General features: G+C 37.8%; 1 protein-coding gene across 1 annotated transcript; it reads left to right on the top strand.

Moving 5' to 3' along the window:
* The first annotated feature begins 2544 nt into the window (after positions 1–2544).
* On the top strand, positions 2545–3154 carry LOC111601624. Its single transcript, XM_023318293.2, has 2 exons — positions 2545–2659; positions 2724–3154. The coding sequence occupies exons 1-2, from the start codon at positions 2545–2547 to the stop codon at positions 3152–3154; spliced, it is 546 nt and encodes a 181-aa protein (XP_023174061.2).
* Positions 3155–12394: the final 9240 nt, after the last annotated feature.

The following is a 12394-nucleotide window of genomic DNA, read 5'->3' as shown; positions in this document are numbered from 1 at the left end:
ATCGGTAATATGGAAATGGAGTGAGTTATCATATATCGTATGGTATACAGGAAGATAGAGAAGAAGGGGTTGTTTAGATCGAAAGGGCTCAGCTCGTCGGCCTGATCAAGGAAACATTTAATCTACGATCTCTGGCACGCCTGTTTCAGCTATTCAGGAAATAGCTGCAGAGATATTTAATTTGAGGTACGCTTCGAATTGCCTAGGAATATCCGCATAGACTATTTTAAACGAGTTTCGAATTCATTTAAGTACCCTCAAAGACATCCTCAGCCAGCCTCAGTAAAAGTTTGTTTATTGAAATTCGTATTCGATTGGCACTTAAGATATTAGCAGCAGTTTGAGTAGCAAAAGCCACAAATCTGTTAATAACAACGGCAAATGTTGTAGAAATGAAGTGCTTATTATTAGCTAAGACGTTGCATATTTGCCTTTGAGGCTTAATTTACGCATATTTTCCGTTTGTAAACGGAGTCCATTTGGACTTATTAAGCGTACGCCCCAGACTCTGGGCGGGCGAGCTCGATGCCATAATGCATTTCGTTCAAATTTTAAGTAGATCGATTTAATTTGCTTGCATAACAATTCAATCAGAGCCACAGCAATAACAATAAGGAGACGAAGGACGCAGGCCGAAGAAGTGCTAATAAATTGAAATTGGGCAGCTTGGAGTGAGCCGTGAATATTGAAATATGCCAGCAAATGAAAATGGATATTCAGATAAATGCAATCAGACAGCCAGCCAGACAGTCAGGCAGCCTGCCAGCCAGCCAGTCAGTCAGACAATTAGACACTTAGCCTGGCTGTAATATGTCAACTATTTTCCAAAAGATTTCGGCCAGCAGCAGCCCAGAGAAAGAGGGCAACCTCCAGACGCACAGCTGCCAAAGAACTCTTAATTGATGGCAGCACTCATAAAATCTATGTATGTATATGTATGCGTATGTGCGTGTGTGTAAGTGTGTGCGAGAGCGAGTCTGTGTGCGTTTGACAGCAACAATAATTGGCAAGCCGAAGAAAACTAACAACAACAACAGCAACATCTGCAAGCCAAGCTACAATAACAAATTAAATAAATATAAGAAGCTTTTAAGTTAATAGAAAATGTTATAATTGAATTTTATCAGAGGCAGCAACAACAGCAACAAAAGCAATAGCAGCAGCAGCAGCAGCATCAGCAACCACAACAAAATTATAAATGATGGCAAATTCAAAGTCGAATAGAAATTAATACAAAAAGAATATTTCGAGTCATTTGATATGAAAACCTCGATTCAAAAGCAAATTATATATAAAAAAACATTTATTATATATATATAAAAAAATATATATATTTAAATATAAATACATATATATACTTCTATATATATTCTCTTCTCTTCTCGGATATGAAAATTTATGAGATTTTGCATCGTATCACAATTTTTTCTTGTATTTTGTTAATCAGTTCGCCTCGGGTTAAGAGCCCTATGAGATCCTGTTGATTATTGACTCAACACTTTGCGAAATTACAAGAAAACATTTTGACTTGGGCGCCAAAAGTTGAAGGGAAGCAGAGCTACGACAGCTACATTCTGTGCAGATGTACATAGGTACAGATACATTTACAGATACAGATACATTTACAGATACAGATACATTTGCTGCTGCTGGGCAGCTCATGATTTCTCTTCTCATGTGTGTGTACTACAATGTACTTGACTGTCAGGACTTGCAGCTCTCGCCCTCTGCCTGACTGTCTCTCTGTCAAGCTCTGTCTGAATGTGTGTGTCAGTGTATGCGTGTGTGTGTGTGTGAAACACTTTTCAAGATTAAACCGAAAAGATTTAAGTGAATTATGTTAAAGTTATTTGCCTCTGTGTCTCACGCACTGACACTATCTGCCGCACATCCTTCGGCCGCAAAAGTGGTCATGTAATATAAATATGTGCATAAAAAAATATGCCACACACACACACACACACACGCATGCTTATACAAAAGATAGAGGCTGGCTGTGAAAACATAAATTCGTTTATTTATTTATACAACACGCTCGGGCTGTTGCTTTAGCCAGCCATAAGTATTGTATCTCGCAGATACAAATACAAACTCTATGTATGTGTGCTTGTGTGTGTGTGTGTGTGAGTGTGTGCATAGTTGTTTGGCCTGCAACTTGATTTGCCAGTTTTTCGTTCGTGCCGCCTTCCGAGATTTATGTGCGCATGTTTATTGTCGAGTTTATTAGATTTGATTTACTGTGCCTACAACTTTCACTTGTGCCTCAGCTACTTACTTTATCTCAGTGTATGTGTGTGTGTGTGTGAACAACTCATAGATACACACGCTTGATTTACGTGCCCGCCAGTCATGGCTGCAACTCAACAGCTCAGCTCAGCCCATTGCCTCTAATGATACCATGTCAAGGCATCGTCGCGCACGCAAGCACGCAATTAGATTTCGGGTGAAACTTTTTAATTGCATCCCGCATCATGGACTCATCTATAAAAGCGTCGTTTCCCTGCCCAGCCAACTCACAGAACTCAGTGCTAGAATCGATAAACGATGCCAAGTGACGCTCCAGCTAGAGCCGGACCCACCACGCGACCGAGATCCGTAGGCAAATGGATGCTAGCGCTGCTGCTGCTCCAGCTGCAAATGGCTGGAACCATACGAATCGGTGCGATCCTCGATCTACTTCTAAGAGTATCAATTGCAGCTTCCTATTCCTATTCTTTGTACAGGCTATCGTCTGCCGCAGTCGGCGGGCCGCAGTGCTGGCGGCACTGATGTTGGCAGCGGGCGAGATCTGTTCAAGAAGTTCTTGCTATTTCGCGGCCTCTTCCCCCAGGAGCCGACCAGAGAGAATATCATTGTGATACCGCAGGCGAGCTCCACCTTCACGACGCCCACAACAACCACCACCACAACGACATCCATCGTCAATGGCACCAGTACGCGACGTTGGCGCAATCTCGAGTATGTCAAGGAGCAGCCGGTGACCACTCAGTCCACGGCCCAAATGCCGGACGAGGTTGGCTTACAGCAACGCATTACCAGGCGCCGCAAGCCCAACACAAAGACCAGCAACAACAATCAGCAACGCAGGCATAAGAAGAAGCGACGCCATCGTCACATACACAAGCGTCAGCGGCGGCACCAGCAGCGGCGATAGCTGCCAGAAACCTTTTGACTTGGCGCCTGAGCAGTCACCACACGAGCCGCTGAGTTGCAAAGCAACAAAATAACTAAATCTATAGAAAAATACTTTTTTATACAGTTTCTCATTATTTATATAAATTAATTTTTTTTTTAATTATTTTTTTTGAGTGAAATGTAATCAGTGAATACAATAATTTATATATAAGTTATTTATTTTAAGATTTCGAAATTATGTTAAGCGCGTACGGAGTATCGGCGTTAACACTTATTCGAAAAATGAGAAGACTTTGTGAATTCCGTGGCGATGACCGACGTTCTTTATTTCCAAAAATCAACTAACTCTATTTGACAATCGTTCTTATAATAGAAGCTAGCCCTAAGCCCTGAAAACGCTGGCATTGCATACAGTACTAGGTCGCTGGTCAGCAACATTGTTGCGCGTGGACGCTTCCGCTGTTGTGCAATGTCCGCTTGAGACAGCTGGTGTCGTAAGCATTTATGCTGAGAATGCATGGTCAGCTTCAATATTTACGTTCTGCTGATCAATTGTGTTAACTCCTCCCCCACTTAGGTGAATGACGTCCTCGGAGTTCTTCAAACTGTTAATTACCGCTTGAAGATCAAGTTGACGTTTGCTCCTCTGATGTCTTTGATAAAGTTTCATTGAGGCGTAGCAGGAAAGTAGAATGATGACCACGGTTAGTCCAGATATTATTGGTCTTTTTACCAGTTGTTCTTCTATTTGAGCAATGTCCCGGATGTTTTTTATGCTTAGCTTCTGTAGGTACGGCAGGCTCGGTATTTCCTGATGATCCGTTATATTTAGAAGCGTGGATGCCGCTGGTCTCGGGGATTTCCTCACGTATTTTTTTGGATTTTTATATACGGTGCCGTTTACCTTTATCTCGTTGTCAAAGGTAAGGAGGAATGTCCCTTTCACCATTTGCTCGTCAACTATAGCCACTCTGTCGTTGATGATGATAACGCCATCGTCGATGATGGTTAGAGGTTCAAGATGGCTGGGTCGAGTTGAGCAATGTGCAGTGCCACCTGAGTGCAGTTGTTGCGCGCACGTTGTATAGGGTAATTTCTTACAGAACGTTGTTGTGAGGGCTGTGCTACAATTTCCTATTGATATTACATGGTTGTCGCAAACAGCTATATCGTAGTCTTCGGCGAAATTGATTACAATGCCATCGTGTTGGACAGGGTATATTGTTAATTTTTTACATACTATGTTAGGCTTAGGGTATCTTATAATAAAGTGTAAAAAGTTATTATTTAGCAAGACTTTAACTTGAGATACTTCCATTAAGTCAGTAATAGTGATATTTATAGGGTGTTCATTAACAATATTTTTTAAGTCAGAAGAATCTAATATGGAGGGGTTTACAATTCCAACCTTTGCAAGTGTTACTGATAGCATCAAGGTTTCTAGTTCTGAAATAATTATTCTGTTTCTTGAGAGCAGTGTCTCATACAAATGTTCTGTATCTATTTGCTTTGTTTTTGTTATGAGGTTTACTGTGTCGGTTAGCTTATTTATTTGTTCTTGCATTTTTGTGTTTATAGTTACTTGCCTGTTTTCTGATTCTACAAGTTCTTTCTGTGTAAATTTAAGATTTTCCAAGTCGTCGGAGTCTGGCGTGCCAGCTACGACTTTAAGAACGGTGCCTAGCATATTAATGCTCCTAGCATGTCTATGATGGATATTTACTGTGGCTATTAGTGCTTCTATATGTTGTATATCTGTGTCTAATAACTGTCTCATATGTGATCGTGGAAAATTTTGTCTTAATTTCTTCGTGTCCTCTACTATTGCTGAGTATAGAGTAAGATTAGTTGAATGTTTTAAATATTGGAAATCCGTCCAAATGGTTACATATCCGTCTGAGATCGGTATGTAATCTGTGTTCGTATAATCGGTAAGTTTCGCCGCTACCGTTGTGGCGAAGAGAATTATAGCCCAAATCCTAAAGATAAAAAGAAATAAAAAGGGTTTAATGTTTTGTTTACCTTAGGTTGTCTTTGTGGACCACCCTCCCTTTTATTAAGACCGTTGTCCCCAAGTCTGCGTCAATTTTGTTTTCATTGTACAGTGGTGTCAATTTGTTCCCTAAACGTCTGTTTGCCTTTACAAGAACTGTATCGCCTACTTGGAATTGTCTATCGTGTCTTGTTTCATTTACCCTGTTTATTTGGAGCTGCTGTGCTTTTTGAATTTTATTTCTTATTTCAATTTTAAGTTCTGGGGAGGATGAGTGGATTATGTCGATTGGACGTTTGTCTGTTACCGAGTGAACTGTGTTGTTGTATTCAATAGTTGCTTGGAGTATCGTTTCAACGGTATCTGTAATTTTTCTTTGAGCTGTTAGGCATCTTGCGATGTCGCTGAGGGTGCTATGAAATCTCTCGACTTGTCCATTTGAAGTACTATGGAGTGGTGGGGCGTTTACGATTTGAATGTCATACTGGCCGTTTAATAGTGATTTTATTGTTTCGGACTTTAAGGAGGGTTCATTATCGCAATAGATCGTCTTGATATGTCGATAAAAATTTACAAGTTGTAAAATTGCCGATTGTATGTCGATTATTGTCCTTGAAGCAATGGGTTGAACGGTTGCGAATTTTGAAAATTTGTCTATGCATGTAAGGAAGTATTTTTTATCAGTTGAGTATACGTCAATGTGTAGCATTTCACCCACATAGGAAGGTATAGGAGTTTCTCCAAGTATTTGTTTTTGTGGGTGACGGTTGTACTTAGCTGTTTTACAGATTTTGCAATTTGCAACCACTTCGTTAGCTAGTTTTGTCATTTTTGGAAAAAAGTAGTCTTGTAAAATCTGTTTTACATTTTCTTGAGCTGCTCTGTGGGCTCGATTGTGTTCTGTTACAGTTATTTCTTTTTGTTCGTTCTTGTCAAAAATGTCATTTACCATATGTTTTGTATATCGAAATATTGTTGTTGGGAAAGTTTCTATTAGTTTATGTTGTATGAATGCCAGTACTGGTAACTCGCAATGGATTGCATTAACGACGTCTTTTTTGACTACATCGTAAACTCTTTCGATTAACGAATTTCTGTCTGAGAAGTGAATTGTATGTCGGATTTTTTTACCGAATATAATGACTGTACGATCAGAGGCTACTCTATCTTCTTCAATTATAATTTGGTTTTGGAAACAGTTGATTGGTTTGTCTGTTGTTTCTATAGTGTACGTGAGTGATACTTCGCTATGCATTGTAGCTCTGTCTGACTGTGCGTCGTCTTCCAAGGCATGAATATTATGCCGCGATAGCGCATCAGCAACGTAGTTTTCCTTCCCTGGCTTGTAATAGATATTTGCATTATACTCGTCTATAAAAGCTTTCCAACGCCTGATTTTTGCGTTTGGATTACGGTCAGATACTGCAAACGTCAGGGGTTGGTGGTCCGTAAAGATATTTAAATTTTTTACTCCGTACAGATAGTTTCGGAGGCTTTTCAAGGCCCAGACTATAGCAAGTAATTCTCTTTCATTTGTTGCAAAGCTAAGTTCCCTATCTTTCAATGTCCTTGATATCATGGTGATTGGTTTTCCACCTTGGGATAAGACTGCCCCTAGACCAAAGGACGAAGCATCAGTTGTTAAATCAAACGCTTTCTTGTAGTCGGGGTAGAGTAACATTACATTTTCGGATGCGAGAACCTCTTTTAGTTTCTCAAATGCCGTGAGTTGACTCTCGTCGAATTTTACTGGTATTTTCTTTGATTGTCCTGCGCTAACTTTGCCGTTTTCGCCTTTTAAGATGTCGCTTATAGGTTTTGCCAAAGATGCGAAGTCCTTGATAAAACACCTATAGTAGCTTGCCAGGCCGAGGAATGATCTGACGTTAAACAGAGTTGTTGGTAATTCGTAGTTACGAATCGCTTCAACTTTACTTGGACATGTCTTTATACCTTTACTTGAGACCACGAAACCTAGATATTCAACGCTTTCTTTGAAAAAGTGTGATTTTTCTGGCGAAACTCTCATGTTGGCCTCGTATAGCTTATCTAAGACCCAGGCGATATGTTTGACGTGGTTTTCCATGTTTTCAGAAAAAATTATTACGTCGTCGACGTAAACATAACAAGATTTTCCGATTTGCTCTCTGAGCACATCGTCAATGGCTCTTTGAAAAATACTGGGTGCATTTTTCAAGCCAAAAGGGAGCCTGCAAAACTCATACCTTCCACTTCCTATAGAAAAGGCTGTCTTTTCTCTGTCCTTTTCAGCAAGTAAGATCTGGTGAAATCCGGATTTCAGATCTAGGGTTGTAAAATACCTTGCTGTTCCTAAGTTGGATAAGATAGAGGCAATATTGGGGATTGGATATTTGTCGTCTATTGTTTTTTGGTTAAGTTTTCTGAAGTCTATGACTAAACGCTTCTTTTTCCTTCCCTGTTCATCAGTACCTTTTTTATCTACAACCCAAACGGGGTTATTGTACGGTGAACGAGATGGACGTATTATACCGTTTTTTAACAGGTCTTGAGTTTCTGCGTTTACGAATTCCGATACGCCCATTGGGTATGGGTATAGTTTGGAATATATGGGATCCTCATTTTCTGTTCTAATGGTGGCAATGATGTTGGTATTATACGGGAGTGCCTCATTTGGTTCCGCAAAGACTCCTGTTCGTTTCTTGAGCATTGTTTGAAAGTTTGTCGTTATGGCTTGAGGGGTTTCTATTTCTTTGACATCCGTAAAATTTACGGCTGGGCATTTTAGAAATTTAATAGTCTCGGAAGTGCAGTTTGTTATTAACTTCTTGTTTTTGAAATCTAATATAACGTTGTTTTGGTTTAGTAAATCAAGTCCAATTATACCGTCAAATTTCGTAAGGTTTGGTAGTAAGAAAAATGTTGTATTTGTGTTAAAAAGATGCATTGTACACTTCCTGTCAATATCGTTATAGCCATGAATTGATTTTACTCGAAAGGGTTTTTCTACTGGCTTAATATGTTTTAATTCTTTTAATGGTTTAACATAGTTTTTAGAGGCCCCTGTATCTATAAGTAATCTTATTGTCCTTCCTGCCACTGATCTTTCTATGAACGGTAGCAGGGAGCCAGGTCTAAAAAATGGACCTGGTCATATTCGTCGGATTCGTCTTCAATGTCTTCTGCCTCATTTTCTGCGATGGTCCGATATTTATTACCGTCCTGTTCATATTCTGAATCTCTTGCTTCTAAATAGTTAACTCTTTGCTGCTTCGGTCCTGTGAGTCGTGCACTACTATTATTTGGTCTCTTGTTTGCTTGTCCCTGATTATTGTAACTTTCATATTTTGTGTTTTGTTGTTGAGTCGACCACTGAGTTTGCTTTGAGGGAGCCGTGTTTTGCTGGTATTGGGTCGTCTGTCCGAAGCGAGCGGATGTATCAACGTCCATTGGTTCAACTTGTTCTCGTCGTGGTGAGAATTCTTGTTTCTTATAATATGGGCTTTTCCCTGGCTGGTTGTATTTTGGGTCTTGAGTTAGGTTCCTATCTCTGCCTTGTTGTTTTTGTACTGTTCTCTGAGCCTTTTCTTCTAAACTACGTGCAAAATTCGTGGCAAACATATACCGGTCATGATTAGACTCGACTTCTTGGGCTAATGCCAGTGCAGACGGAAGGTCAGTTGGTCTAGCTGAGAATAGGACATCACTTAAAGTTTTCCTGGTACCTGAGATGAATACTCGTAGAGCGTCTGCCCTGTATTTCTCATTTAACGAAGAGGCAACGTTGGCGTCATAGGTCATGATTGTCTTATTTATGAGTAAAGTCAGTTTCTTCTCCACTTCGTCATAGTACTGTAGTAGTGTCAGATTTCCTTGACGGAGTGTTGACAGCTCTTGTTCAATTAGGTATATCGGTCTTTTGTCTGCGTACGTGAAATCTAACCGATTTATAATGGCCCTAAAATTCAGAGGAGTGTCAAACGAAGAGAGTACCATATCGGCGGCGTTTTTAATTTTGTTTCTTAATATTCCTAAAGCTTGATAATGTTTCGAGCTACCATCATATTTTTCATATACTTTGTATGCGGTATGCGCAGCTTTCCTCCATGATACATAAGTCTCATTTTTTCCTTCAAATTCTGGAAGGGATTTCATTATGTCAAGGGTTTCATTGCAAATGACGCTTGCCCTGATCTCGGCCTCTCTAAATGTTTCTACTTCAGGAGTGCTAACTTGTACAGAACCAATACGTTGTTCTATGTCGCGTAATTTCTGATCAAAGTTTTCTTTTTGGGTTCTTAATGCGCTTGTAACTGCGCCTTCTACAATCGCTCTTAACTGTTCGTTAGATAAAGACATTTTTATTTTTTCACCTGTATCTATACTTTGAAATTTTTTTACTAAATCTTGTATCTCACTATCACTCATAACATGCAAATAAGATATGTGTAGTGTTTTTTATACAATTAAAATTTAGTTGAACAGTTGGAATTGTATTTTTACAATTTTTATTTATTATTATTCTTTTTTTTTTTTTTGAACACCCTACTTACATGTTCTTATATTATTTTCGTAGAGCTGATGGTTTGATGAATCCCTCGGTGAACTTTTTTTGTTGCGTATTAGTTGTAATTTATAATGTTTTTTTTCACAAATTATTTGTTGAATATTTGTTTAACTGAGTTCGGGTTTTTTTTTTCACAAATTTTTTTTTAATAATTGTTTGATTGAGTTCGGGTTTTTTTCAAATTATTTGTTGGAAATTTTCTTAATAGAGTTCGGGTTTTTTTTTTTTTTACAAATTATTTCTTGAATATTTGTTTAACTGAGTTCGGGTTTTTTTCACAAATTATTTTTTGAATATTTGTTTAATTGAGTTCGGGTTTTTTTTTTCCGATTTCGTTGGGCGCCAGTTATTTATTTTAAGATTTCGAAATTATGTTAAGCGCGTACGGAGTATCGGCGTTAACACTTATTCGAAAAATGAGAAGACTTTGTGAATTCCGTGGCGATGACCGACGTTCTTTATTTCCAAAAATCAACTAACTCTATTTGACAATCGTTCTTATAATAGAAGCTAGCCCTAAGCCCTGAAAACGCTGGCATTGCATACAGTACTAGGTCGCTGGTCAGCAACATTGTTGCGCGTGGACGCTTCCGCTGTTGTGCAATGTCCGCTTGAGACAGCTGGTGTCGTAAGCATTTATGCTGAGAATGCATGGTCAGCTTCAATATTTACGTTCTGCTGATCAATTGTGTTAACTTATATATATATATTTTTTTATTTTATTTTTTTATTTATTTTTATTTATTTTTTTATTTCTTTTTTTCGAGTGAAATATATTTTTCAAGAACATTTTTTTTTATTTGTTTTTATTTTAAGTTCTACAATTTTTATTTATTTATATTTTTTTCGAGTGAAATATATATCTTTTTTTATTTTTCAATACTTTTTTATTTTTTATTGTGAATTTTTTATTGTTTATTTTTTCGAGTGAAATTTATGTTACTAAAAATTTTAATTTTTATTTAAGCAAATAAATATATTTATTATATCGACTTTTATTTAAATAGTTACATATATTTCTATTATTATATTTTTTTTTGAAATAAAAAATAGTGATTATTTTTTATTGCCTATTTTTTAGTAATTTTTATATGTATTTGAAATATTTTTTTGATTTCGTTTTTTTTATTTAATTTAATTTATCTAAAGTTTTATATAAATATGTAATTGTTATTTTTTATTTCATTTTATTTTTTGCAATTTAATTGTAAAATATTTTTTATTTCTAACAATTTTTGCTTGAATAAATACGTTTGTCCTTGATTGAAATATAAGACTTAAATATGTTTCTATATTTATTATTTTATTTTTTCCTTGATCCTGGGCTTATATATATTTTTTAAACTTTTTTTAATCTTTTTTTTAAGTGAAATACAATAGTTGAATATGTTTTAAAATTGTAAATATTTTTATATATATTTTGAGTTCTTTTCTGGTTTATTGTTGAGTGAAATATAATAATGTAATCCGATTTTATCATGAATAATTTTTTTTTATATTGTTTTTAATATTCTATATATTTTTTCTCATATTTCCTTCGTGCGAAGCTTAAATGGGAAAATATATTTGAAAAGAAACGGAAAGTATTGAGTAACGAAATAATTATTAAATTGCATTAATATATGAACAATAAAAAACGTTTCAATGGTTTTTAATGTACAATGTGTACACCATATATATGTCGACATATTAAATTCTTTCCATATAAATTTATTTCTATGAAATATTTCGTTAGAGGTATTTACTTACAGCAGTTGCAGCTGCAGCTGCAGCTGCACCTCAAGCCTTCAAGCTAGAGCTTAACAAGCTGAAGCTCAAATAACTACTGAAGCCTTTAAAGCATCTCCCTGAAATGTAAATAGCAAAAGCATTTGCTTACTGAACTCAACATATATTGTTTTCAATAAGAAATATATAAATATATATACATATATATATTTCAGCTGCTGGGCTTCATGTCTGCTTAAATGCGAGCTTAAAGTCTGATTAGCATCTGAAGTGCGACACTCTCTAGGCGCTCCTAAATCTTCTTTTAATTCGTGGGCCAGTGAGTGCCCCAAAGAAAACGTTGCACGTTCAACAAAATGGCAGACGCCGAATCCTTTTAGCTGTGTGTGTGCGTGTGCGAAAACAATTGATAACCCGTGCCAAAGTCTTTGCCTTAGCCTTTGCCTTTCGCGCTGGCTGTGACTGGGTGTCGCTGCTGGCCTCGTTGGCTTTGGCCAAGTGGAGGAGTCAACGACTTGGTTTACAGTTTATATAAATAAAATGCAGACAGAAAATATGCGAACATGATATCCTGGCCACGGCAAGTTCAAGGATGTCTGGCGCGCGTGAGCCCGTAACCGTAACCAAAACCGTCCGTCCGTCCGTCCGACCGTCCGGCCAACGTGAGCGTGAAATGCGACGGTGACGCCGCAGAAAGGCGGCCAAGCCGGCCCAGGCACGCAAAAGGTTGTGTCTCGGCCAGCGAGATTCAATAGGGCCAACAAGAATTTGTGTAAATTGGCAAATTACGCATAAATGGCGAGACGCCAACAGCATTCGCCGGGGAATTCAACCCGCTCGTTGTTTAGCTCACCATTTGCTGCTGTTGTTATTGTTGGTGTCGTTTCGCCTCTTCTTTTTCTGTTTGTTTGGTCTGTCATGGCTGGAAATTAATGTTGCTGGCCAGAACAGATCGACGTCGCGACGGCCCAGCTGCCGAAACGAGTTTCATG

Source organism: Drosophila hydei, unplaced genomic scaffold (genome assembly GCF_003285905.1).
Source record: "Drosophila hydei strain 15085-1641.00,03,60 unplaced genomic scaffold, DhydRS2 tig00000349-arrow-arrow-pilon, whole genome shotgun sequence".
NCBI lineage: Eukaryota > Metazoa > Arthropoda > Insecta > Diptera > Drosophilidae > Drosophila > Drosophila hydei.
The sequence above is the reverse complement of the archived record's forward strand: the minus strand, read 5'-3'. Positions and strand labels throughout refer to the sequence as shown.

Coding starts and splice junctions, on each gene's coding strand:
- LOC111601624 (XM_023318293.2), top strand. CDS start 2,545: ATGCCAAGTGACGCTCCAGCTAGAGCCGGACCCACCACGCGACCGAGA. Junction 2,660..2,723: donor GGCTGGAACCATACGAATCG/GTGCGATCCTCG, acceptor TTCTTTGTACAG/GCTATCGTCTGCCGCAGTCG.